Source organism: Ambystoma mexicanum, chromosome 12, assembly GCF_040938575.1.
Source record: "Ambystoma mexicanum isolate Mex_15411 chromosome 12, UKY_AmexF1_1, whole genome shotgun sequence".
Lineage (NCBI taxonomy): Eukaryota > Metazoa > Chordata > Amphibia > Caudata > Ambystomatidae > Ambystoma > Ambystoma mexicanum.
In genome coordinates, this window is record NC_090936.1 from 1,249,791,364 (window position 1) to 1,249,819,080 (window position 27,717).

The following is a 27,717-nucleotide window of genomic DNA, read 5'->3' on the forward strand; positions in this document are numbered from 1 at the left end:
GCTAATTTCCCAAACCTAGTGTGTCCCCCAGCAGCTTTGCTGGATTTTTGGGGTTTGTTTATTTCTCCTGCTAAGAGTGAGACTCTTTTACTCCCACTCTTAGACATGATTTGAGGTATGTCCTTGACTTGTTATGTGCTTATGGGCTATGGGGTTTCTTTTTCATTCCATAGGGTATGATCTGTTTTTCTGTATGTGTGGTACACAGCACCCTCAGTGCAGTACCACAGGGGTGTCACAGTGACCCCCAAACATAGACTCCATACCCTGAGACTGACTACTGTCTCCCAGGGCATGTAAAGTCACCATTGGCTTTACTAGTCCAAAATTGTGAACAGAACCAGTACAAACCATCATATTGTGGAAGTACTGGTAAGGGGTCATTCGATTGCCCCTGGGTCTGTTTTCGAGGGGGCACTGTTCCGTCCCCCCTCGTCGATCTGGCTGGTGGCAGTGGTTACCACGCGAAATATTCCTCCGGAATATTCTCTATGGAATTTTCCCAATGATTTTAAACGCACCACTTTTTGGTGCAATGTTAAAGATACCGCCGGTTTATTAATGTAATATTAAATCACTGGTTGGGTCTTTTTGCCAGAACTCGATTCTAAAATGGCTTTTGTGTCCGTCTCTTTAACTCTGACCAAGGTTGAGCCCTTTGTTCCACTATTTTGGCGGGCTTCTCCACAGAAGCCCTCCAAATAGTGCCACTCTGTCTGGATTCCACAGGAAGGGTGGAGGGGGGAATTGGCACCCTGTACTACTTTGCCTTAGCAACCCAAGTCGCACTTTACTCTGATTGGCCCAGTGGTGAGCCTCCCGGCTCACCACTTACCATGTGTGATTGACAGCTAGTCTGATGAATGGGGGTTTTCTGCATAAAAGCAGGGCCTTTGGGACTGGAACTTCAGAAGTCGCCACAGGACCTAAGAATCCGAAGAGGGAAGAAGCTGAGCCACCTGCAACTGACGACACCACTGGTGAAGCCCTGCTGCAACAAACTCACCACTTTTCCAACAACAAGAGAAGATTCTGCCCGAGAGTCTTCTCCCTTTGAGCTGGTAGGACCAACCAGTTCGCCCTTTTTCGCTTCCAAAGACGTCAATTGGTCGAATCGCCCGTGCCAAGGACCCACGGCGGCCGGATAGCCAAGCTCACCACTTTTGACCGTGAATAAAAGGACCGCACCTTTTAATCGGGAACTCCCTGGCTGGTTTCATCCCTGTGCAGTGCAACGATTCCACGTTTCCTCCTGGACGAGATCTTCTTTTCCTCTGGTCGGAACCACGAACCTCAACCACTGCCAGGAACAACTGCCCCCGCTGAAGCTTCCTTTCTCTTTAAGGTACTGTGTCCTGCCTGGCCTCCCTTTCTACAGAATGCTAAAGGTGACCCTTAAATCCTTTGCTTCTAAACTGGGTTGGCACCAGGCCTTCTAACTATATCTTTTGGCTCACCCCAACCTCTTTTGAACACTCTGCAAAAACTTTCAGTGCACTTTAAACCGTGTGATCCTGGGCACATTTCGCTTGGCTCCATTTAAAGTGGACCTGGCCTATGAACTTTGGCTCTTCAGTATAACCTGCCTTTCTCCCCTTGCTCTGAACTCTTAAAAGTGTTGGGAACTGTTTTATTTTATGCTCTGCCTTTTCTCTCCCTTTTTAACCTAAACTATTGGAGTGCCATCTAGGTTAAGCGCTCACTTCTGTCTTAACAAATAGTTGTGCTTTAACCCTGACTTGTCTGATAGTTATCAAGGGAGGTGTGTATACTTACCTGACTGTGTTTTAGATTACTTTTCATTGAGAGTGCTAGTGTATTGCCTAAAGTGTGTTTTAAATAAATAATTATATACTTTTCAAACAAAGCTCTGGTCAGTGTTTGTTTGCTCTACTGTGTCTTGATCCTATTGTGTATACTCTGCATACTGCCCTACTCTTCTTAGCTACCAGGTACATCTGGGTAGTGCAGACTGCTACCAATTGGGTTTACTGCTGCTCCTGTAGTCTTAATCTTTTTGCAGTGTGCCCCAAGGGAACTGCACAGGATTCTGCCTAACATCCTATCCTCCCGTTCCTTTTCTATGAGGACATCCCTAATAGCTGTACTGTCTATCCGAAACAAAATGTCTTCCGCTCTCCATCCCCCCCTACGGCCGTCTGCTGTCTGTTCCTTTGTTCTTGTTTTAGTCATGGCAAATCGCACTCCACCTTCCTTAATGAGTCTACCAGCTCTAGTAGTGCTTTTGTGTCGTCCCTCTCCGGCCCATTACCCCTACTAGCTACTGACATTGTAGGGTCGGGATGCTTTTGATAGTGCACTGACGTGGGTGGCGGGGGAGGGATTTTGTGGGCAATGGGGCATACATGGGATTTGTGTATCCTGATACATATGGCACGCAGCATCCTTTCAGAGTATACTGGTCTGTTTCCATAGGGGCCACAGGGGCATTCAGGACGGTAGCCGTAACAGTGATAATACTGCATGGGGTGAGCACCTCACATACTGCCTTGGAGGAATCAGTGGAACTATCTTCCACCATTTTCCACAATTCCAACACTTTCTGTTTTTTAGTCTTCTTCCCTTGTGTTTAGCTGTTAAAAACATATACATGTGACTTCGTATCTGTCTATTATTTGTGCCCTGGTCCGGCCATGGCTTAAACATCCTTCCCTTTGATTCCACGCACCATTCCCTATGATATTTAAGAATCTTGTCTCGATACAACAGAAGGGCTTTTGCAGTTGTAATTGGTTATTTATAACGCGTTTAATACCCAGAGGTTTCTAAGCGTGGACCCGGGTATTGAACCTATGTTGCTCTGCGTCGTCTTGCTTTCAAGGCGATCGTGTTGCCCCTGAGCTATCCTCCAGGAGTTGTTGGCTCCATGATAGCTACCCCTCCCCGTCGATATTTGTACAATATTACCAACAACCCGTATCCCTCCCCGTACCACCTTGTTATACCCCACACTCAACCCACTTTGCCCACACAAGCAAATACACACGTGTTTTACACTCTTCCTACATGACAACTCAATCGGCCCTACTTCTGCCACCCCTAACCACATCACAAAAAGAAAAATGTACAATAGCAAAATTACAATAAATCCTACTTTTTCGTTCCAACACCCCCACTGTATCGGGTGAGGAGATTCCAAGTCACTAAGGCCCTCTACTACAACTACCTTTTTGTTCTCACGCCCCCCCTATATACTTGACACAGATCCTAGACTCACTGAATACATGGAGCCGCTATCCATATCCTCTTTTATTCCATTATATAGCGCGGTCTTCTCCCATAGTCCCTAAGGAAAGGATCCTGTTACTCGTCAAACCATAATGTAAAAACTGTGTTAAAAATATATACACCACCACGTGGTTCTCTACTTCCTCAATCCAAGCTTTTCACACCACATATATAGATCCACGCTCCTTCACACTGCTTAACACTTATACCTCACTTGTTTTTCTCCAAAAAGGGATGCACTTATGTCTGCATGTTCACTCGCAGTCCTCAGTCACGGGCTCCCTTCAACGGTGAAGGCACGCCCACAAACACTCCTGGCAGAAAAAATAGAACCCGCCAGAGAAAAAAGGCAGAGATTCTTGCAAGGATAACGACTTTTAATGACACAAAAAATAGGTATGCCAGCAAAGAACTCTGCTGTCCAAGAACGTTCTGCCGATGGTACAAGCAGAATGTTATAAGGAAAGAAATCATTACAGTGACATAAACATTTACAGTTAAAACCTGCATGGCTGGTTGGTTAGACCTTATACAGAGGAGATGCCAGGCCATTGACCCCAGCCCTGTCCATCCGTCTTTCGTTTCGTGGGATCTGCTGGGCTCATCTCCAGGGAACCAAGGTCGAGTTTGCAATTAGTTACTATATAAGACAACGCTACCCTATCATTATGCCGTGTACCTGGGAGGACCTGGGAGGCTCGGAGACTGGCACAGGGGGAGTCTTAAGATCAGGCAGACCCACACATTCTTCACTTATTCTGTATCGCACTATCCGCACCCAAGGCTTCCACCCTCGCTTTGGATTATAATTTATTGCACCCTGTACCTCCCAGTGCAAATCTTTTCATTGTGTGAAAAGGCAGAATGGTCATGTTCATTTCGATCTTTTATGGCCAGTGGGTTTATGATTGGTGGTCTGTGGGTCACCTACTGTAGTGGAATTCAGGGTCTTGGTTCTGGGACAGTTGTGGGTGCCATAACTCTTCGGTGGGGGTTGGAGGCCTGCTTTGTCCTGACTGAGATAAACGTGCACTGTGAGGTGCCTGGTGCTGTCTCCTGGCCTTGCAGGGCACATTCCTTCTTGGAAAAACACATATTGGCAATGGTTCTATGGGCGCTAACCGCGCGGGTCTCTCTATCATCAGCGCTTGGACCTATTCAGGTTTCTTCGTTAGGTCTGTGTTTTACCGCGCAGCCATTCAGGGCTGAATGTTTACCATAGCTACGAAAAATGGTGCCTACTTGTATGCGCACACTCAGTCTAAGCATCTACATTTCGCATAGTATTGTGTCCGTGCAGGATCTCTTGGCACGCCTCCCTGGCACATCACAAGTGTATTTATGGGATTTGCCTTACTCTAAAGCGCAAAGGGGGGGGAGAGGTTCATTTACTTCTCAACAACGGCCTGCTCAATCCGTGGACAGCGCCCTGCTCCACAACAGACAGGATTTCTGATAACATGGCTCTTGTAAACCTCTCAAAGGTTGTGCACAAGAGGGACTGGTTGATGCTGGTGGGTGCGGCCCTTCCGGATGTGCGACCAGAATCCTCTGTCTTCGTGGGAGTCACTGGGATCAAGTTGGGGTCACCAGAAATGTAGGGCAACTCCCAGCGATCAGACCAAGAAAATACAACCCGGGGAAAAAGGCTAGGTGCACCCTTTTTTGAGAAAGACAAGAGCTCTATTTTGTATACAAAAGAATAAGGGGGCAGGGTATTACAAATCCACTGCCAAAAAGCTCTCTGACGTCTTTCATATAGGATTCAGGTTATAAAAACAAATTACGCATTCCGTATACAATGTTCATCCCCCACCCTTATTGGCTGCCGCCTATATGCATGCTAAATATTATATATAGCTCATTCCCCAAATGGCTCCGCTGTCTTCTCGCTCATCTTCACCATGGATGGGTAATGTGAGAAACCTGAAGGTGTCTCACCGTCTAGTCCCTGGGGATCTGTCATCCAGGTGGCTAGGACACGGCTATCATTTTTGGATCCAGTTCCTGGGGGTGGACCAGTGCGGGAGGATCACCTGGATGGGGGGTCCTCGGGGAGTGGGAGTGGGACACCGGATGATGAGACATGGTATCCCCTTCCCTGTAACACCTTTTCCTCATCCTACCATGTAGGATACTTAGGAACTCCTCCCCCACCCCCTTTCCCAACACAAACACTTTCTCATGGACAGCTCACTGTGAGAGAAAACGGACTAAAACCCGAGCCGTATACCTGACATGTCTCAACACAATGGTCAGGCAATTACTGATCATTACACACACCTGACTTCCATCACACTTCCCAACACAGATAAAAGGCAAAGTATGAAAGCACACTCTGAGCAAGGCAAAGCACATGAAGAAGCAGCAGTTCCAAGATGGCAATTTAATACAAGGAGAAAGACGGCAAAACCAAAGAGGGTTGCAAGGAGTGAAGTGCCCTTGACCTTTTCAGAGAACAACCATTACATTCACGAGCCCTCGAGAATAAGAAACATAAGACCTGCAATTCAAGCTGAAGAAACCTGCATTGTGTGTCGGATGTGCCGGAACACTCCTGCATCGATAGCCAAGGCGGGGAGGAGCGTTTGCTGCCGTGGTACTGTCCTTGGATTCTACTACAAAGCAGCGCCAGGAAAGTCAGCACAGCCGGTGAGTTAGGGGGACTGATGGAAGACCGGACTGTGTTAGACCCAAGGTTGCAAGCGGCAACATTGTACTGAGAAATCTGAAGAGAACAGTGTGTGAAGCGTATGTGACGAGCAACGCAAATATAATTGAGCATCAAAGTAGTGACTGAACTCTTGAAGGTAAGATAGATATCGTAAACAGAGTGGTCTGGCGCCATGTGGGTGCTCATTTGAAGGTCTCTGTTAGGTATCCAACTGAGAGGTGGCAAATATAAAAAGGAATTGTGAAGTCGAAGTGGTCCTGCAACGTGTCAAGCTAAAGCCTATTTACGTTTGAAAGCCTTCAATAGGTAGTATGAACTGAAATTGGTCTGTACCCGGCTGAGGGAGACTAATTATATAAGAGGAAGGATCTGCGCCCGGCTGAGGGGGATCCAGGGTGAACCGTGAGTCGCCTGAGAGAGAATATTCTCTGAACACTGGAGAAGGGGATCGGAGCCCGGAAGAGGGCGGTCCAAAGTAACAAGCATTGTATAAAAGGGATCTGAGCCAGGCTGAGGGTGAAGAACATTTTGTTGGTACATCAGTCCCTCTGAATCAATATACTTTAATAAGTAAAGAGACTTGGGCACAGAAGGACATGATGCTGGTAATTGAACTGTATCCTCGTGCCGAAGAAGCCAGAGAGTGTGCTATGCTCGAGTGAACCGCCTTGTCCCGTGCTGAAAACGTGGGGACGGGAGGCCTGCCTGAACATCCTAACATATCATTTTTGAGAACACTTCTTTCTTTTTCATAAACACTACCCTGCACTATTTGTATTTATAGGTAAGGATTGGCAATCGTTTTTATTAGTATAGGCCCTTTTATTTTGATGAGACTCCACTAGGACTGCATTATTATTATTCGATGGCCGTAGCTTGCTCCCATCTGTAGATTTAGGATTAGATGGCCGGTTATCACCCCTTTGTTGTAGTTCAAAAAACAACCTTGAACTGAGGTCACTTGTGTCTGTCTCACTATTGACCCCATGCCTTCCTTACAGTAACGTCCTCGTATATCAGGGAATGCTGCAAAGCAAATGGTTAATATCACCTAGCAGCACCCTTCCTTCGATCCTAATCACGTGGAATGCACCTGGTTATCAGCAGGAACTCAGTGGGCAACTTTGAGGTCAGCCCGTTCCTTGCGAACATCCCAGACATATTGGCGCCCCCATCATGCCCTCCACACTGTATGCAATACAACAAAGATGCCCTGACAGGCAAACCAGAAAGCGAGATAGATCGTTAGATTTAGAACTCTATGCAAGCAATCAACAAAGTTCATTTACAAGTATCTCGCCTAAGTTTCTCAGGGAGCACTGTTAACTATTCTTTATATATTTAGACAGAAAACGTTGTAATTTATCTTAAGATTTGTCACTTTCCATACATTTATTCAATTTATATGCAACGAAGAAACCACTTTTTCACATGTTTTTAGACACAGAAGTTTGTGCAAAAAGCAAAAATCAATACTGAATGTTGGTGCCAGGCGAGGCCTGGCAGAAGTACTATTTATACTTCAGTGAAACAAAAAGAAAACCACGGAAAAGGAAACCCGATGAGTAAATGTAGTTCCAAAAAAAGGGTTGAGCAGTTAAGAAAGCATAAAAATGACTATAAACAATGCAATTTGTTTTGCCTCTCTATCTAACAACTAAGGAGTCTTGCTTCTCACGTTGTCACATAAATTTGATGAGACAATTCAGGGGTCTACGTAGAGCACTAATGTAGATACAACAGTAGCGCAGCCCAAATGTTGCGTGAATTAATCAAAGCGCGTGGGCCTGTATGTTTCGGACGTCTTGTGTGTATGTGTCAGTCTTCCTCGGGACCAAAAACTGAACTTGATTAGTGACCCCTGAGTAGTGAAAGGGGGGAAAACAAAAGAAGGGGGGGTCAGGCTGCAATAGAACCTGCATCCTTTGTATTAATAGGGAGGACATAAGTGCCTTGCATTAACTGTGTTTGAAAAAGTGCACATTTGAAAGTAAAGCAAGAGTAGATTTAAAAAGCTAAAATGTGCGATCTCTGGGGGTACTGAGGGAGGCCAATTCAGGTACTGTGCTTACCCAGGCGGGAAGCAACCCTCAATAGGGTGCATCGGCTCCAGAAGAGTTTCTAAACTAGAAGCATGCTCAGGGGCTGGCTTTGTGAGCAGGATGGCTGCTGCAAGCTGGAAAATCATGGAAATGGGCAGGATGGTCACTAGGGGCTCAGCGAATCGCTGAGAGTTAAGGTGTGGGCATCATTTTTGCTCTCCTTGGCACAAAACATAGATCATGTTGTTCTCCGCTTTCCCCTTTATCAGTTCCCCTCCTCAAGAGTGAACCTAACGTCCCACTAATCAATCCAGTTCACAAAGCATTTAGAGCCCATTTCCCTGCACATCTGGTCATTCAAAAAGAGTGACTGTCATTCTTGGAGGAGGGTGGGGGGACGCTAGTGTCTTAAGTCTTGATTTGTGTTTTGGCAACCCAAGACCTCTGCCTTCGCTCCCAGGAATACAACCTTGGTACTAGGCTGGAGCTCTTCACTTCTTCGGCTGAACGCACTCCTACCTAATTGGTTCAAAGGCCTAACTTATGTGGGGGCATATGCATGTTCTTTGCCGTGCCTGGGAACTGTGATGCAATGGTGAGGCGAGGGATAAGGACGTCTACTGGGTTTCTGTGAAAACACTGCCTGCGAGGTTTCAGGCCTGCTCTTAGACGCAGTATTAGTTTGTTATGACTTTCATGCATATATGTATACTACGTTCTACATAATTCAATTGCAACACTACTGATTAACTTCCCCCCATGTGATTTCCACTCCTGCCAATTGTCCCCACCCATAACACCCTCGCCACGCACCGTCCCATGCTCATTTCCTTATTTTAATATAATTTTCGCAATCTAGATTGTCTAGGAGGGGTGGTGGTCTGGACGTGCATCCCAACACCTCTGGCACGCGGAAAAGCTAATCGGCAATAAGCGCATGATTCTGTCACTTGAAAAACACAAAGGAACAAAGACCTCCTCGCCGCACACAGTACATGCTGGTCTCTCATTCTCTCTGCCAAGCTCGTATATATCTCTGGTGGCCAACATGAGTAAAGCTTTCTTTACGGCGGTCAAACACTGCTCAAAACCCACTGTGCGACCTATTAACCCAGGTTTGCAGAAAAATTCAAAATTGATAACGATTTGATCAGATAGATGACACATGTCAAAAGACGAATACTGCAAACTATCTGCTCTTGAATCCCAGCTAGAAACCTGGACCGCCGTCATTACCCTTACCCCAAGGATCGTGAAACTCTTGCATCGCATAAAAGTATATAAAGGGGGCACTTTCCCCGCTGCCATCCCAAAGGAGATCAAGGGGGGAGGGCCGTACCCCCTCCTAGAAACATTAAATGCCTCACACAAGGCATCTTCCCAAGCAGTCTAAAAACAGGAATACATTCCCCTTCCCCTAAAAACCGACCTTGGACGTGGCCGATCTCACAAACTAATGACCGTTCATTAGCATCCCATGCATTTGGAAAACCATAAAGAAGTCAGTTGACATCTAATTCTATGATCGAGTTAACCAACTCGGCCTGCTCTATGATGTCTGCATTCAGACCACAGCATGTCGTATCAAAACCTCCACCATTCAGATCATATGGCATTCTTCAAATCATGGACAAAGGTGACGAATGCTGCCTACCCCCATTCCCCTTTCTTCTCTCTCCTCCTTTCTCCCCTCCCCATCCTCTTTCTTCCTTCTCCCTCTTGCACTCGAGACAGTTGGCTACTGTACACTGACCAGTCTACTTGCAAACAGACTGCGCTTCTTGTGCACAATTCTCAACTGGTTCTTATCTGCTCAGACGGCATTAAACCATCTAAATGATCTTTAATCTATATACATGGAGCATTTGGGATCACTTCTCAATGACCCCGACATCTGACTCAACCAAAACGTGTTACAAAATCCAGCCACGTTTCTCTCATCCACAGGGAGCTGCATTGCCTTCCCATCTCATAATAGTTTTTATTACTGCCTGCTTCACTTACAAGGCAACCCTGCTCTCACACTTGTCTGCCTACTGTGAGGAACTCGTGGTGGCAACAAGTAAGACCAACACAAGTGATCACAGTTCAAGGGTGTTTATTGAACAATGAATGCTTTATGCAGGTTTGGAAAAACACCTGATCTAAACCTAAATCTAAGATGGGAGCAAGCGTCAACCAACAAATGAAAAATAAGGCTGTCCTAGTGGCTTTGTGCCAAAATAAAAAGGGCCTATACTAAGAAATCTATTGCGAAACGTTACAGCTAAAGGGGTGTGGGATAGTTCTCAAGAAAAGAAAGAAGTGTTCTCAAATAATATGTCTGGATGAGTGGTGTCCTGGGTCTCCCTTCCCCACTTTTTGAGCGTGGGTCAAGATGGGAGTTTGGAGCACAGTACACTTTCGAGCCTCTCCAGCACGAATTAATAGTTCCAATGGCAGCTCTCAGGACCGTCGATGGCCAAGTCTTGTTTCTTTTACAAGTTTCATGCCTTCGAGGGCCTGATGTGTTCAATATGCAAAAAGAAAACATTCCTTTAGCCAAAATGAAAGTTATTTAGGGTGATAATAGTCCCCCCATGGTTCCCCCTCTTCTGGGCGCTGACCCTTCTCAATTGTATGAAATTTGGATGATGGCTTCACCCCTGGATCTCCCTCGCCCGGCTCCGATCCCTCTTGACTGCCAGTACTTGGGTGATGGCTTCACCCCTGGATCTCCCACGGTCGGGCTCGGATCCCTCTTGACTGCCAGTACCTGAGTGATGGCTTCACGCCTGGATCTCCCTCGGTCGGGCTCGGATCCCTCTTGACTGCCAGTACTTGGGTGATGACTTCACCCCTGGATCTCCCTCGGTCGGGCTTGGATCCCTCTTGGCTGCCAGTACTTGGGTGATGGCTTCACCCTTAGAACTCCCTCGGTCGGGCTCAGATCCCTCTTCTCTTTAGCAGGATTTCTCTTCTCTTAGTTTCTCAATGTCTTTTCAAACAGTTCATAGTGGACATCCCTCAGCCGAGTTCACGTCTGTCAACACACTGTTTCTCAGGACTTTAGACTTCGACCCTCTCGTCAGCATCCCTCGGTCGGGTTCACTCTTGCCAACTTCACATTCACAATTGTTTGCTGGTTTCACTTCCCTTACTTTTTCACATGACGTGATTCACGTCCCTTGCTTTCACTTAGTTTGTAGCTCAAAGTCTTTTGATTGTACAGGGATTTTACTTGACCGTCAGTATGACCACTTTGACCTATTTTGGTGGCCCTCCTATGGCCTTCTGGTATCTGTAGTTTCGCTCAAATGGGGATCAACCAGAGTCTTTTGAGTTAGCACCCACGTGGTGCTGGTTTCCCTCTGCAGCTGGTTTCCCCTTAACACTTTTCACAGTTCACTGAACTTGGTTCAAACTTGCCACTTTGCGATTCTCATTCAACACAGTCTGGTTCTTATCGGCTCTCCCCTCGACTCACCGGCTGTGATGAATCCGCTTTGCTTTCGGCTTCCCTGGAGACGTGGCCGGTACCACGGTCTCGGGACCTTCCCTTGCTACTGCTTATCGGCGTAGGCTTGCCCCGTGTCCATTGACATCTGCTGGAAGACACTTTTGTTATTGTTTGCGGCCTTATGTTCTCTCCCGTTTAGGTTCTGCTGGCCTGGGATGAAAAGGGCAAAGTCGCTTCTCGCCTCGCAACCCTCTCGATTCCTGCCGCCTGTCTCCTTCTCTTGAACTCATAAATTTACAATAATTAGGGTGGGAGAACCGACACACTATGTTTTTTTTTTCCCCCTACAGAAGGAAAAAACCTCTCTAGATTTTTTTGTGAGGTCAAAATTCGCATATAGTTTCCGTAGCAAAGTTAAGCATATGAGACCCACAGGACACTTGTGCTTACTATCAACCTGACCGTCCTGATGAAGGCCAACCACATGCAAGCTCAACTAAATGGCTAACCTATTTTGGCCGAAACACAATAGTGTCGACAACCTTTCTTCTCCACCTCAGTGTCCATTTTCAACGCTGATAATTGTTTCACTATAACTTCGTTGTTGTGCCCACATGTTATTTATAAAGTGTATCTTGTCAATCAACAAGGAAAAACATGTTTTATGTCCACCAATATTCAGTCAATTTGACTGGACTGTATTCGTATGTATCATGTACAAAACTGTGAATTAACAAGTGTCTATGGGTGTTCTGGTACTATGTCAATTTAACGTATATTAATAAAATTGGGGGTCACAATTCATCCTTTTTGACCTCACAAAAAATCTAGAGTTTTTTTTCCTTCTGTAGGGGTAAAAAAAAAACGGTGTGTCTGTTCTCTCACCCTATTGTGTACATTTATGAGTATATACCCACCTGTGTAAATCCGGGCTGAGCCAGGTGCACTTGTATAATTCCTTCTCTTGAACTGCCATGCCTGGTTAGCTGTGCCGTTGTGCTGTCTGCTGTGTTTGCCTTGCTTGTACTGTGCTCTATTGCTCTACCTTCTATCCCTGTGGCGAAGGGAAAGGGATGTCAGGTGTTTGTGATTCTGATCAATTGCCTGACTCTTGTGTCGTGACCTGTCAGGTACACAGTTTTATTAGTCATTCGTCTGTCACAATGTGAGGAAGTGTTCAGGGCAGAAAAGGAGGGTGCTAGAGTTCCTGAGTATCCTACAGGGTAGAATGGAGAAAAGGTATTGTCGGAAGGGTGAGATTGGTGGGGTTTATGAAACAAGTAGGAGGGTTTGTAGGAACTGTAATCGTGGGTTACTTTCAACTGGGATTTCGGAAAGAGACAATAAGAGGAACAGGATTGTGTCTTGATATTGGGAAAATCTTCCTCGGGACCAGCCCTTGAGAGCAAAAATTACCCAATTCAGCCCAAAATACAGGTTCTATTGTGCCGAGCAGTGAACTCATGCTAGTGACAAATGACACCTTCAAAAAGTTTTAGCATTTATTCAAAACAGTGAATTTCAGCAACATCTTGGGATTCAAGTTAGAGAAGATTACAAAAAACAAAACTTAGAGAAATGCAAAATATAGAGAAACATAGAACTTAGAGAAACACAGTCTTACGCCCCTTCAATCAGCACTGGGAGAGCCTGGCCCTCATAAGCTAGTTGTAGCCAGCCCCGCTCAGAGGACAGCACTGCAGGGTGCCGACAGAGCAGCAGGTTCCGGACACTTGATTTTGCTCGAACCAAGTCCACAGATCGATCTCCCACCTGAGTCATGTGGGCATGCATTTTTATAATCTCATGCTGTCAGTCCATGACGCACAGTTCCAGTTCCAGAACCTTCCCTGTGCAAAATATAGGCTTGCTCATGGAAAAACCCAACTCTGTGAATTTCCACTGTGCTCCTTTTCTGTCCCCCTCCCTGCTTGGAGCCCATCTGCGTGAAACTCAGGAATGTCTATCAGTGCCTTCGCAGAGAAAAGAAGATTAGTTTACGAAACCATGCAGGGCTACAGTTAGAAAGGCAGAATATTCTAAGAGAAGTCGAGATGAATTAACCCTATGTGATCAAGCTCTAAAAGGCATGCACTCATAGCTTAGTGTTCATAGCGCTTAAGATTGGCTATCTAAGCGCTATATAGGTGCCATAATGTTCCAAACACTCCAATAATGTCTATTAGCTACAGAGCTGGGGCCTTCGCCCTGCTTGTCTATCTACAATGCATAATGTGACCTACCACTCCTACTAGGCCTGCATATTCCTTGTAGCTCACTACTGCGTAATGGAAGTGCTACAACAGACTACTGTCAGCATTTTTGGCACATACTTTGAATAAACTATTGGCTTTCAGCGGCTAATGCTGTCATCTAAAGCCCTGATTGGCAAATTTGCAATTTTGTGTATCACTACAGATTGGCAGGGTTTGCAGGGTAAACGGGAATAGCTGGGATCTTGAACTAAACAAGGGGGATTGTGGGAACTGTAGTATTTTATCTGGGCAGATTGGGAGTGCAGGAAATAATCAGAGGGACGGGAAGAAGACTGACTGGTTTTCTGGAAAAGATGGTTTCTGAATGTCACAGGGTTTGAAATCCTAGGGGGAACGGTTCTGTACAGAGGGTTTATTGGGTTTGGCTAGGAGAGATTTAATGGGAAGAGGCGAGGCAGATGTATGGTAGCCTACAAAGGCTTCAGGGATTATGCTCTCCTCTTGTGCTTCCTCAGCATAGTACTGCATCTCACCTGGGACATTCTCCTGAGCATAACCCTGGGTTCCCCTACCCCGGTGATCCTCCCTTGTTTATTCACCTTTAGGGTTGGGATAGGCGAGGGCCCGGACTTCCAGGGCTACCTGAATAAGGGGTCCCCAGGATATCCTTTGGAGAACACCCTCAGGTTTCTCACACTACTTACCTGCAACATTCTGTAGCTCAGGTGGGTCCTGCTCCTCAAGGAACCAGGCTATCGCTAGGCTTGAGACGAGGTCTTCTATTGCTTCTCTCCTGTCTACTGTCACCCGATCCCACTGGCAAAGCTCTTGCAGTTCAGGAAGGAGCTTGATGCTACTCTTCGATTAATACTTAAGTGCCCTCTAGGCTCCTAGGGTTCCTGCAGCCTATTCCCGTGCCTTCAACGTCTGATGCTGAATATTGTAGTCACACCCTCCTTAGGTCATGGGGCATCCTCCACGACATGTGCAACACCTGTTGCTTCCTCGTTAACTTGTGCACAATTTGAGAAAGTTGTATTTCTTTTACCTTCAAAAGTAATTTATAGGCCCAGGATTACCTTTTGCAATCCTCCATGGTAGACATGTAATCCATGTAAAATTACCCGATTTTATCTTAGTTCAGTCTTTTGTAAGAATACGCCCTCCCCCCCCCCAGTTACAATGTCTCTTTTGGGACCTGAATATTTTCTTACATGGGAAATATTGTTTTGGGGCGGCTTGTGTATGCCCCTCTGCTTCATTAACACAATCGGAATCCTTGCTTTTTTCTTTTACACATGCAGGTGCCGGCCATCCAACAGAAGCGCACTGTGGCCTTTCTTAACCAGTTTGTGGTTCACACGGTCCAGTTCCTTAACCGATTTGCTACGGTTTGTGAAGAGGTACGTTTTGCTTTTGGTTGCACAACAGGTAATTTGATGAGCACGTTTTCTCTGAAAATGATAACCATGGTGGTTTGGCTGTTTCAGTGTAAATCATTTTCAATGTGTTACCAGCATTGCACATAAATAACTGTGAACATTGATCCATATAAACTCCTACAGTGTTGCTTCTGTGGGGCTGAGGAATACTTGGTTTTGCTCAGTGGAAAACCTGGTTCGTGTAGGTCACCATTACTGCCGGTAAATCCCTGGGGTTGGGATAATTTTCCTTAGGCCTAGGTGTAGAACAAAGCAAGACAGTGGTTTCAGGGCTTTTCCTTAGACCCTCCTCTCCTCTGGGGATCCTCTTTAGGAGGGTGGCAAAAAGGTACAGTGCTAACATGTATATGTAGGAAGATATTCCTTTACATATATCCTTCAGGCACACATAATTATGCCTCGTCTAAAAGGAAGGTAACATTTTAGGTTTGGAGACTTTGCAGCAGGGACTTAAGCAGAAGTCTCTGAGGGCTTGTGTGAATGTCATTTTTAGGGTAGAGTCCCGCCCGGGTTGGTTACCGTGTGCGGTAACGCCAATCTAAAAAATTCACCTGTTGGGCAGGTGTCTCCACAACCTCTTTTGATGGTGAGAAGGTGCCTTTTCTTAGTAGGGGGCCCGTGTTTCCACCAAGTTGCACAAAAACCAGTTTTATGGGAAGCGCAGCAGAGCACTCGGGCATCTCTCTGAAGAAGGGACTGCCTGGCACCAAAGTACAATTGGTCCCATTTACACAATAAAGAGCAGCACATGAAATCTACTCTCAAATATAAATATATAAATATATATATATATACATGCATTTATTTAAATACCGCATATGCATACAAAGCCATTTGTCCGATAAGTAAAGGCTATGCCCTGGGCTCCATCTCATTCGCAGGTATATAGCAGAGTGCCTTAACGGGACGGGCGCTAGGCCTGGAGGAGTCCTCCAAAGGAGTCAGGAAATCATGGAAAGGGGCCAAAGGGTCAGCGACCGTACTGGGCTCGACTGGTTTCGACCATTATTTACTGTAAGACCATTACTTCTATGGCCGTTTTGATCTGCAGGGATTTATTCGAGTAAATATGTAATCCCTCACTGGCCATTTCTAAAATTAGTTTTGCCCTACAAAATCCACAACCTCATGATGGACCTGACCTGGACTGCTGGCCTGACCTGGGAGGGGAAGCGGGAATGAGCAGGCCCATGCCTCCCAGTTCTTTTCCCTAGAGCAACAAGGTAGCGAACATTCTGGAAGGTTTACGTCCCGTTGAGTGACAGGCATGATATGATACGATAGGTTATTTATAACGCGCTTAATACCCAGAGGTTGCTAAGCGCGGACCCGGGGATCGTACCTGTGTTGCTCTGTGTCGTCTTGCTTCCAAGGCGAGCATGTTGCCCCTGAGCTATCCTCCCAAGACAATTTACCTGATAAAAGTAGGAGCTCACATGGGTAAGAGGAAGGGCTCTCCAGCGGGTTTGCACCCAGCTCATGTAAAAGCCCTGGATTGATGGAGGGAGGGGTCCTGAGCAGCAGTTCCTATTGCCTCGTCACTTGTGGGCCGACCAGAGAGAAAGAGGGGGAGGGCCAGTGCCTGAAAGAGCGCAAGGCCAGTCCAGTGTCCAAGAGGGGGAGAGGCCAGTCCATAGGTTGAACGGGTCCTTGGCAGTTGGCGATCTATGTACCTGTAACCTATAACTTGCATTTTTCTACTCATGTCCTCATTCATTGCTAAATAAATGCCAAGTTAATATGTCAGTTATTGTCTCTCCAGTTTTGAGTTCATTGCTTCCACTAGAGTCGTAGTTGTAGCGGAGTGTGTGTGCATGTTTAGGGCAGGTTCCAAAGACCCAGCGCACACCATTATATAACAGATGTTCAAGTACGGAACACCTGTAATCTGTATTGTGATGAATTCTGCAGAGTCCTCAGTGATCCTGCCTAAAGGCTCCTCCCAGGTGGCCAGGGGGAGGCAGACGCGTCCTGATCCCAGCCCTGGGGGTGGTGTACTGCAGGTGGCCAAGAGAGGGCAGATGCTTCCTGATCCCAGCCCTGCGGGTGGTGTACTGCAGGTGGCCAGGGGGAGGCAAACGCGTCCTGATCCCAGCCCTGGGGGTGGTGTACTGCAGGTGGCCAAGAGAGGGCAGATGCTTCCTGATCCCAGCCCTGCGGGTGGTGTACTGCAGGTGGCCAGGGGGAGGCAGACGCGTCCTGATCCCAGCCCTGGGGGTGGTGTACTGCAGGTGGCCAGGAGAGAGCAGATGCTTCCTGATCCCAGCCCTGGGGGTGGTGTACTGCAGGTGGCCAGGGGAGGGCAGACGCGTCCTGATCCCAGCCCTGCGGGTGGTGTACTGCAGGTGGCCAGGGGAGGGCAGACGCTTCCTGATCCAGACCCTGGGGTGGTGTACTGCAGGTGGCCAGGGGAAGGCAGACGCTTCCTGGTCCCAGCCCTGCGGGTGGTGTACTGCAGGTGGCTAGTAGAGGGCAGACGCTTCCTGATCCAGACCCTGGGGGTGGTGTACTACAGGTGGCCAGGGGGAGGCAGACGCTTCCTGATCCCAGCCCTGGGGTGGTGTACTGCAGGTGGCCAGGGGAAGGCAGACGCTTCCTGATCCCAGCCCTGCGGGTGGTGTACTGCAGGTGGCCAGGGGAGGGCAGACGCTTCCTGATCCAGACCCTGGGGGTGGTGTACTGCAGGTGGCCAGGGGAGGGCAGACGCTTCCTGATCCAGACCCTGGGGTGGTGTACTGCAGGTGGCCAGGGGAAGGCAGACGCTTCCTGATCCCAGCCCTGCGGGTGGTGTACTGCAGGTGGCCAGGGGAGGGCAGACGCTTCCTGATCCCAGCCCTGCGGGTGGTGTACTGCAGGTGGCCAAGGGAAGGCAGACGCTTCCTGATCCCGACCTTGTGGGTGGTGTACAGCAGGTCTCCAGGGGAAGGCAGACGCTTCCTGATCCCAACCCTGGGGGTGGTGTACTGCAGGTGGCCAGGGGAGGGCAGACGCTTCCTGATCCCAACCTTGTGGGTGGTGTACAGCAGGTCTCCAGGGGAAGGCAGACGCTTCCTGATCCCAACCCTGGGGGTGGTGTACTGCAGGTGGCCAGGGGAGGGCAGACGCTTCCTGATCCCAACCCTGCAGGTGGTGTACTGCAGGTGGCCAGGGGAGGGCAGACACTTCCTGATCCCAACCCTGCGGGTGGTGTACTGCAGGTGGCCAGGGGAGGGCAGACACTTCCTGATCCCAACCCTGGGGGTGGTGTACTGCAGGTGGCCGGGGGAAGGGCTGGGTGGTGTACTGCAGGTGGCCAGGGGAAGGAAGACGCTTCCTGATCCCAGCCCTGCGGGTGGTGTACTGCAGGTGGCCAGGGGAGGGCAGACGCTTCCTGATCCCGACCTTGTGGGTGGTGTACAGCAGGTCTCCAGGGGAAGGCAGACGCTTCCTGATCCCAACCCTGGGGGTGGTGTACTGCAGGTGGCCAGGGGAGGGCAGACGCTTCCTGATCCCAACCCTGGGGGTGGTGTACTGCAGGTGGCCAGGGGAGGGCAGACGCTTCCTGATCCCAGCCCTGCGGGTGGTGTACTGCAGGTGGCCAAGGGAAGGCAGACGCTTCCTCATCCTGATCCTGGGGTGGTGTACATCAGGTGGCCAGGGGAACACAGAGGCTTCCTTATCCCAGCCCTGCGGGTGGTGTACTGCAGGTGGCCAATGGAAGGCAGCCGCTTCCTGATCCCAGCCCTGTGGGTGGTGTACTGCAGGTGGCATGGGGAAGGCAGACGCTTCCTGATCCCAACCCTGGGGTGGTGTACTGCAGGTGGCCAGGGGAGGGCAGATGCTTCCTGATACCAGCCCTGGGGGTGGTGTACTGCAGTTGGCCAGGGGAAGGCAGACGCTTCCTGATCCCAGCCCTGCGGGTGGTGTACTGCAGGTGGCCAAGGGAAGGCAGACGCTTCCTGATCCCAGCCCTGCGGGTGGTGTACTGCAGGTGGCCAGGGGGAGGCGGACGCTTCCTGATCCTGACCCTGGGGGTGGTGTACTGCAGGTGGCCAGGGCAAACGCTTCCAGATCCCAGCCCTGCGGGTGGTGTACTGCAGGTGGCCAAGGGAAGGCAGACGCTTCCTGATCCCAGCCCTGCGGGTGGTGTACTGCAGGTGGCCAGGGGGAGGCAGACGCTTCCTGATCCTGACCCTGGGGGTGGTGTACTGCAGGTAGCCAGGGGAAGACCGATGCTTCCTGATGCCAACCCTGGGGGTGGTGTACTGCAGGTAGCCAGGGGAAGACCGACGCTTCCTGATCCCAGCCCTGTGGGTGGTGTACTGCAGGTGGCCAGGGGGAGGCAGACGCTTTCTGATCCAGACCCTGGGGCTGGTGTACTGCAGGTGGCCAGGGGAAGGCAGACGCTTCCTTATCCTGACCCTGGGGGTGGTGTACTGCAGGTGGCATGGGGAAGGCAGACCCTTCTTGATCCCAGCCCTGTGGGTGGTGTACTGCAGGTGGCCAAGGGAAGGCAGACGCTTCCTCATCCTGATCCTGGGGGTGGTGTACTGCAGGTGGCCAGGGGAACACAAATGCTTCCTGATCCGACCCTGGGGGTGGTGTACTGCAGGTGGCCAATGGAAGGCAGACGCTTCCGGATCCCAGCCCTGCGGGTGGTGTACTGCAGGTGGCCAGGGGAAGGCAGACACCTCCTGATCACAGCCCTGCGGGTGGTGTACTGCTGGTGGCCAGGGGAAAGCAGACGCTTCCTGATCCCAGCCCTGGGGGTGGTGTACAGCAGGTGGCCAGGGGAAGGCAGACGCTTCCTGATCCCAGCCCTGCTGGTGGTGTACTGCAGGTGGCCAGGGGAAGGCAGACGCTTCCTGATCCCAGCCCTGCGGGTGGTGTACTGCAGGTGGCCAGGGGAAGGCAGACGCTTCCTGATCCCAGCCCTGGGGGTGGTGTACTACAGGTGGCCAGGGGAGGGCAGACGCTTCCTGATCCCAGCCCTGGGGGTGGTGTACTGCAGGTGGCCAGGGGAAGGCAGATGCTTCCTGATCCCAGCCCTGCGGGTGGTATACTGCAGGTGGCCAGGGGAAGGCAGACGCTTCCTGATCCCAGCCCTGGGGGTGGTGTACTGCAGGTGGCCAGGAGAGGGCAGACGCTTCCTGATCCTGACCCTGGGGCTGGTGTACTGCAGGTGGCCAGGGGAAGGCAGATGCCTCCTGATGACAGCCGTGGGGGTGGTGTACTGCACGTGGCCAGGGGAGGGCAGACGCTTCCTGATCCCAACCCTGCGGGTGGTGTACTGCAGGTGGCCAGGGGAGGGCAGACGCTTCCTGATCCCAACCCTGGGGGTGGTGTACTGCACGTGGCCAGGGGAGGTCAGACGCTTCCTGATCCCAACCCTGGGGGTGGTGTACTGCAGGTGGCCAGGGGAACACAGATGCTTCCTGATCCTGACCCTGGGGGTGGTGTACTGCAGGTGGCCAAGGGGAGGCAGATGCTTCCTGATCCTGACCCTGGGGGTGGTGTACTGCAGGTGGCATGGGGAAGGCAGACCCTTCCTGATCCCAGCTCTGTGGGTGGTGTACTGCAGGTGGCCAAGGGAAGGCAGACACTTCCAGATCCCAGCCTTGCGGGTGGTGTACTGCAGGTGGCCAGGGGAAGGCAGACGCTTCCTCATCCTGATCCTGGGGGTGGTGTACTGCAGGTGGCCAGGGGAACACAGATGCTTCCTGATCCGATCCTGGGGGCGGTGTACTGCAGGTGGCCAATGGAAGGCAGACGCTTCCTGATCCCAGCCCTGCGGGTGGTGTACTGCAGGTGGCCAGGGGAAGGCAGAAGCTTCCTGATCCCAGCCCTGCGGGTGGTGTACTGCAGGTGGCCTGGGCAAACGCTTCCGGATCCCAGCCCTGCGGGTGGTGTACTGCAGGTGGCCAGGGGAAGGCAGACGCTTCCTGATCCTGACCCTGGGGCTGGTGTACTGCAGGTGGCCAGGGGAAAGCAGACGCTTCCTGATCCCAGCCCTGGGGGTGGTGTACTGCAGGTGGCCAGGGAAAGGCAGACGCTTCCTGATCCTGACCCTGGGGCTGGTGTACTACAGGTGGCCAGGGGAAGGCAGACGCTTCCTGATCCCAGCTCTGCGGGTGGTGTACTGCAGGTGGCCAAGGGAAGGCAGACGCTTCCTGATCCCAGCCCTGCGGGTGGTGTACTGCAGGTGGCCAGGGGAAGGCAGACGCTTCCTGATCCCAGCCCTGTGGGTAGTGTACTGTAGGTGGCCACGAGAGGGCAGACGCTTCCTGATCCCAGCCCTGCGGGTGGTGTACTGCAGATGGCCAGGGGAAGTCAGACGCTTCCTGATCCTGACCCTGGGGCTGGTGTACTGCAGGTGGCCAGGGGAAGGCAGACGCTTCCTGATCCCAACCCTGGGGCTGGTGTACTGAACGCCCTCATGACTTCCAGAGGAATAGTAAGGATTAGTCTTTAAAAAGCTGCAAGTTACGTTTAGAAAATCTTCATTCCTCTATAAAGTTCCTCATTGAATCCTTATGATATCCCTCTGAGGAATATAATTAAGGAAGGAAAGGAAAGTGATATTAAAATCCCTGTCAGAGAAACTGATTTTCATGTGTGGACTCCAAGTCCCACAATTCCCTCGTCCCACAATTCCCAAGGTACTGGGAAGAGGAGGAGGGCTGCAGAGTGCAGCCTATTGGTGGTAAGGACCAACACCTGAGGGAGAGTGGGAGGCATAACAGGCCCCCTCAGGTGCAGGCCATGGAGAAGGGCAGTAGTAGAAGGTGGAGTCGTTGCAATACCTCCATGTGGCAGCAGACGTAAAGTAGAGATGCTGGGCCTTCACAGCGGATCGAGTGGATCTCAGTGCTGAGAAGGTCTTTGCTGTTTCAGACCGTGAATGCAGAGGTAGCGCAGCGGGAAGCGTTGGATTTGACAGTTTTCCCGCTGAGGACCGTAGCTGCAGTAGTTGTGCAGTGTAAAGCGCAGCTTTTGAAAACTTGTTCCGGTGGCAGACGAGCACCGGTAATTCGTGGGAGCAAGGAGAGCCCCTCTATTAACTGGCACAGGTCGCAGGAAGCCGGGAAGCTTGAGGATTCCGGGCCACGAAGGGAAGCGGCAGCAGAGCACCTGGAAGCAGCGAGGCGGACAGACGTGCATGAGACACCCGGTAAGTTCACTCAGGGATTGTGACCCCGGAGCACCCAGTAATCGCTTGCTTGCCGAGACCGGGTGCCTAAACCTTAGAAGTAATACAAGCAGAGTAAAAGTCAAATGGAAACCTAATTTTGAATACCGAACTGACCTAAAGCAGACTAACGATTATTTTGTAAACCAAGCAGACTGTTTTAAAAAGAGCAAGTGGAATAATAAAAACGTAATTGGAATAATACGTGGATAATAAGAATGTCGGCCCACCAAAGGCCTTCTCCTAAGGCCCATGTCTGAACATTGGGAGCCCTCTCATCTCCCCCGCAACACCTCCTTGCGCTGCCCATCACCCCTAACCTTCATTGCCTGCACAAACTTGTGCCGCTCCTGGAGCTTCTGTTTTCCCATTTCTGGAGTACCTGATGCCTATTCGTAAATTCATAAAGGTGTAACCTAGCTGTGCCATTTCCTGCTGGTTTTGCTATGCCTTACTATACCCCTTTTCTTTCTGGAATTTGTAAACTAGGTGTGTTTTACCTAGTTTACAAATGCAGCTCCACCCCCATGTTTTGCTTTGCATTCGTGTACCTTTTGAAATCTCAAATCTAGGTGCATTTTTACAACTCTACCCCCCTAATTTTGCCCCCAAGTGTTTCTACTGCATCTGTTTGCTCTCTTTTTTGGCTACTAGGCCGCCTGGTGAATTTGTGCTCGTCCTTGCAGTCTCTCCTCTTTCCTCCATCCTTATATCCCTGCCACCCCATGGCACTTACCATCTTGCCTATCTGCTCCAACTGCTTTATTATCACCTATCCTCACATCCAGGCTTGCGTCTCTGGAGCATCCAACAACATGGCTGAACTCTTTAAAATCTGTAAGGAACTAGCCAAACCTTCTGCAAGTCTCTACCTCGCCTCTCTCCTCTCAGGCCCTCTACACTGCTTTGGCCACCCACTTCACTGCAAAGATTTAGGACATCCGGAGCACTCTTTCTCCCCGCCCCTTGTCCCTCCCCATCTCCCATCTCCATGCCATCCCTTTCCTCCCTTATTCCCTCAGCCTTTCTCTTCTCCTTCTCATATATCACATCGGACAAGGTCACTAGGGTTGTCCACTCTATGAAGGTCTCCTCCAAACAGGCCTCCCCCTGTTCTTCAAAAACTATTAAGGACAACATCTGCTCCCTTGCCCCTGGACTTGCTGACTTCTGCAATCTTTCTTGCTATCAGGTTTTTTCTCACCTCTCTCGAGCATTCTCTTGTGCGCCCACTCCTGAAAAAGCCACCCGCTGACCCCTCATATCCGGCTAACTACTGCCCCATCTGTATCACTCCCTTCATTGGGAAACTTGTGGAGAAGCTGGTATTCCCCCAACTCACCCAGCATACTGAGCTTGTTGGTTGCCTACACAACCATCATTCTGGATTCTGAGCATCCAGAGGCACGGAAACTGTTCTTCTGAACACCCGTGAAGAACTTCTTGCATCTCTTGACTCAAACTCTCCCACTGTTCTCATTCTACTTGATCTCTCCTCTGCATTAGATACGGTCAACCACTCCATCCTCATAAAACGGCTCCATGATGCCCTGTTATGTTATGTTATTTTATTTGTAAGGCGCCAAAGTCATCCAGGCGCCAGAAGAAGGAAAGTAGGCCCTATCTAGTACAACCAGGTAACTGGATTAGATTTTATGAAAATGAAAAGGTCTTCAACTGTTTCCAAAAAATCAGAAGATTGGTTGTATTGCGTACATCTGGGTATCTCGGAGCGGGCACTGGACTGGCTGACCTCCTTCCTCAGTGAACGTCCCTCCCAGGTTATCCTGGGCTCTTTCTCCTCTCCCCCCTCTAGCTCCACCTGTGGCGACCTGCAGGGCTCCAACCTTTCACCCTGGCTCTTTAAGATCAATCTTGCTCTGCTCGCTCCCCTTATTTCCACGTTCTCCCCCCACTTCCAGTGTTATGCAGATGACACCCAACTTTTTTTCAAACTTCCCTCTGATCCTCTCCTTACTTCCTCTACCATTCCTGACTGCCTATCTGCGATCCGGTCCTGGTGTACGTCCAATTATCTCTGCCTCAATGCCAGCAAGACTGAGATCCTTCCTATTGGGACTCCTGCTCCCTCTTTCCCCCTTCACTCTGGCCACCCTCTATGGGATCTCCCCTTCTCCCTCATCTGAAGCCAGAAACCTTCAATGTCTCTTGAGCTCTGGTACTCTCAGGCTGGACTACTGCAACAACCTCTAATCTTCTTTCTTCCTGTCTTCTCCCACTCCAGCTAATCCAGAATAGGGTTGCAAGACTTATCCTTGGCCTCCAGCCCTAATGGGCTGTCTGAGGCCAGGGACCACACTAGCTACAACTTGCTCTCACCAAATGCTCTCCCTCCAGATCTTTACGATCCTCCGGCTCTAACTCTCTGCGTGTCAAGTGCTTCTCTAAGCAGCAAGCTGGTGGCCGTTTTCTATCCTCGGCTGGCTCCTTCCTCTGGAGCAGCTTCCCCCTTCCTCTCCATCTAAAGCCGGATCGCCTCAAATTCCAGAAGCTCCTCAAGACTTCCTCTTCACCTCTTCCTTCCCCCTCTCCGTCCCATGCTTAACCCCACAGTTGCTGAGATTGTTAGCCTGGGCCCTTATGTGTCCTTCTGGGTCTTGGCCTTCTGCTCAATCGCCCTTTAGCCTCCACCCTCTCCCAGCACTTGCTTTTAGGTACCCACTGCACTGTGCTGCATTTACTGTATTGGCAGGTGACCATTCCTTACCAAGTGATCTCTGCTAGGCACTGACCTGTTGCCTGCAACAGACTCCCTGCACTTCCCCTCTGTGGAATCTCCTCGCACTTGCCCCCTTCCCTTCTCCCTCTCTCTCTCTACACTTGCACGTTCTGAATGCTCACAAGGCCTAGTAGGACCGCCTCTTTTTCTGTTCATCTGTTTTATTTCCATTTGCCTTTTGTTCCCATGTTCCCTCCCAGTTTGCCCTGTGGGTGCTTTGAAACACAATTTCTTGTTGTATAAGCGCCTTATAAATGCACAATAAAATAAATAATCGCCAGACCAGAAAGTTGTGAGTATCTGTTTAGGGTGAAAGCATTGCGTCCGAGTTCGGCGCATGATTTTACTGCGCATACCAATTGCTTGTATCGCGTTTGCACATAGAAGTACTGTAAGTCCAGAAATGTCACAATACTGCCAAACTCCATATGATGGCACTATTGCACATCGTGTTGAATTTGTCAGTTTCGTAAGGTGACATTTCCCAAACCGCTTAATGTTTAGCTGTTATCTATCCCTCTCAATCCTTCCAATGGAATCGGGGGACACCCTGCAACCCCGCTCCCCTTGTACTGTATAATATATAAGCCATTCGAGCACAGGATGGTGCCTGTGGTCCCCATTAACTCTGGATTCGATCATTTTGTATAGCTGATTTGCGCAATAATCTGCTATACGACTAAATGTTTTCGACGATAAAAACTCCCATTACCATTGCATGTATGTGGGTCGGATTAGAGACCAACAACAGGCGGGGGCAATACGGCGAGAAACCAATTTAAACAACTATTGCCAAAGCCAAAAGCGAGCTTTAACAAGGCAAGTGATAGAACAACCATTGCCAAAGTCAAGAAGGGGCAAATTAGAATGTCAATGTTTGTAACACCTATTGCCCATTTGTAAAGAAGCTCAGAAGAGTAATTGACTTAAACCCACATTACCAAAGCCAAAGAGGTGTAAAAGAGAAAATCATTGTCAGCATTTGGTCAAAGCAGAAGTAGGGAAACCAGAGTGGCAGAAAGGCTGCCCTTCTGATTGAAGGCATTCAAAAGGAGTGGGGCATAACCTGCATTGCGTGTGGCAGTCTCAAGTCTGTAACAAACAACACCATTGTGGTTCTTGTTTTCCCTGAAGAAATTCTTGAAGAAATTCTTGAACTTGATGTTGTGAAGCAAGAGGCATTGCTAATTTGTTGGAAGTTGACCTTTCACAAGGAAGTACTTGCAGTTAGTTTTTTTTGGCCTGGCAGGAGAGTACACCATGTCATAAGACTTTGTAGTAGTTTATTCTGTTCCAGCAGGAGAGTACACCAGAGCAGAGGACTTTCTAGTCCTAGCAGGTGAGTGGTTAGATGGAAGTCACTGAAGTACTGTGGTGTGGTTCGCGATCTGGAGGAAGAAGTAGTACAACCACAACCATTTTTTAACATCACAAAATGATATTACTGAAGTAAGAAGGAGTAGAACCACAATCGTTTTTTTATGAATTGTTGCATAATCATCCTGACATTACTGAAGCAAGTTTTTGTGTGTATTGCTGCAGAACCATATACAATTGCTGAAACAAGTAGTTTATGAACTGTTGCAGAAATATCCTACCATTGTCCTTCTGTACCGCAGGCTGAACCCTCAGCTGCTGTATAGCACCCGTGGGTGACCATTTGGTCAAAATGGTCCAGTCTTTCTTCGCCATTTTCTGTTTGTGAGGGATTTCCTGGGTTTTACTCTGTGTGTTGAGTCAGGTTTGTGCCCTTGGTTCATTTTGCCATTGACAGGCTTCAGCTTGAAGCCCGCCCCTGACTCCAGTGTGTCTGAAAGGGCAGGAAGTGAGGGAGGATCCCTAAACTCCCCTATCCTTTGTCTCTAGGAATGCCTGAATGCACTAGTCCTGATTGGCTGGCTGACTCTCCTTTCAGGATAGCCACTTTGCTGTTTGATTGACAGCCTAAACTGTGCTTGAATGGGAGAAACCTGCTTAAAAGGCGAGAGTTTTGGGACTAGAGTCAGGGTCGACCACTGGGAGAAATACCTGACGAAGAAACGTGAGATAAGCTTACTGAATTCTCCTGGACCTTTGAATTGGCCGGTGAAGCCCTGCTGCTGTGCTGAAACTCATTTTTCCCCTTCAACAGAGAAGCTCCGGAAGGGATGACTTCCTCCTTTGGTTAGTGGAACCAACTAACCCCGAGATAAACTCCACTGGACCATCTTCCCTGACTGGCTGTACTTCTTCGCTGCTGCAATAACCGAGTGCCAGGGGTCAAGATATCCGTAGTCGAGTGAATGTCTGAAATCCGGCCAGAAGCTCCAGGAGTCTCCTAAGGGCGCTCCAGAAGCAGGACGACCCGAGCTAGAGTCCCCTCACCAGAGTGCAGGAGTGAAGGAAGCCCAACCAGTATCCGTGATACACAGTGGTGCTGTTTACCGAGCGCTGAAACCGAAAAAGTGCAGCTGATCCGAAAAAAGCCTATAGCTGCCGCTGACATCCAAATTGCAGCTGCAGGAACCCTCCAGATGTCCTCCCTCTTCTCCCCATGACTGAGGCTCAAGAACATGGGGTCTGCACCGCTGCGACAGGACAGAATCCAGCTGGACCACTCTTCGTCAAACCAGAGGTACGGTGTAGACTTGGGCTACTTACCTTGTCTTGAGCTTTTATTTTCTCTGTTGAGACTTGCCGTGGCTTAACCTAGAGTTGATTCTAACTTTGCTTTTCACAGGCTTCACAGCTTGTGACCCCACAAGTGA

General features: G+C 49.5%; 1 protein-coding gene across 4 annotated transcripts in view; it reads left to right on the forward strand.

Moving 5' to 3' along the window:
- Nucleotides 1–27,717, forward strand: part of WASHC3 (WASH complex subunit 3) — a 285,351-nt gene that overhangs the window by 20,295 nt on the left and 237,339 nt on the right. For all 4 annotated transcript variants that reach the window (XM_069629933.1, XM_069629934.1, XM_069629935.1 and 1 more), the window contains exon 2: nt 14,925–15,023. In XM_069629933.1, the coding sequence (XP_069486034.1) occupies nt 14,925–15,023 (99 nt within the window). The remainder of the gene's footprint in view (nt 1–14,924; nt 15,024–27,717) is intronic.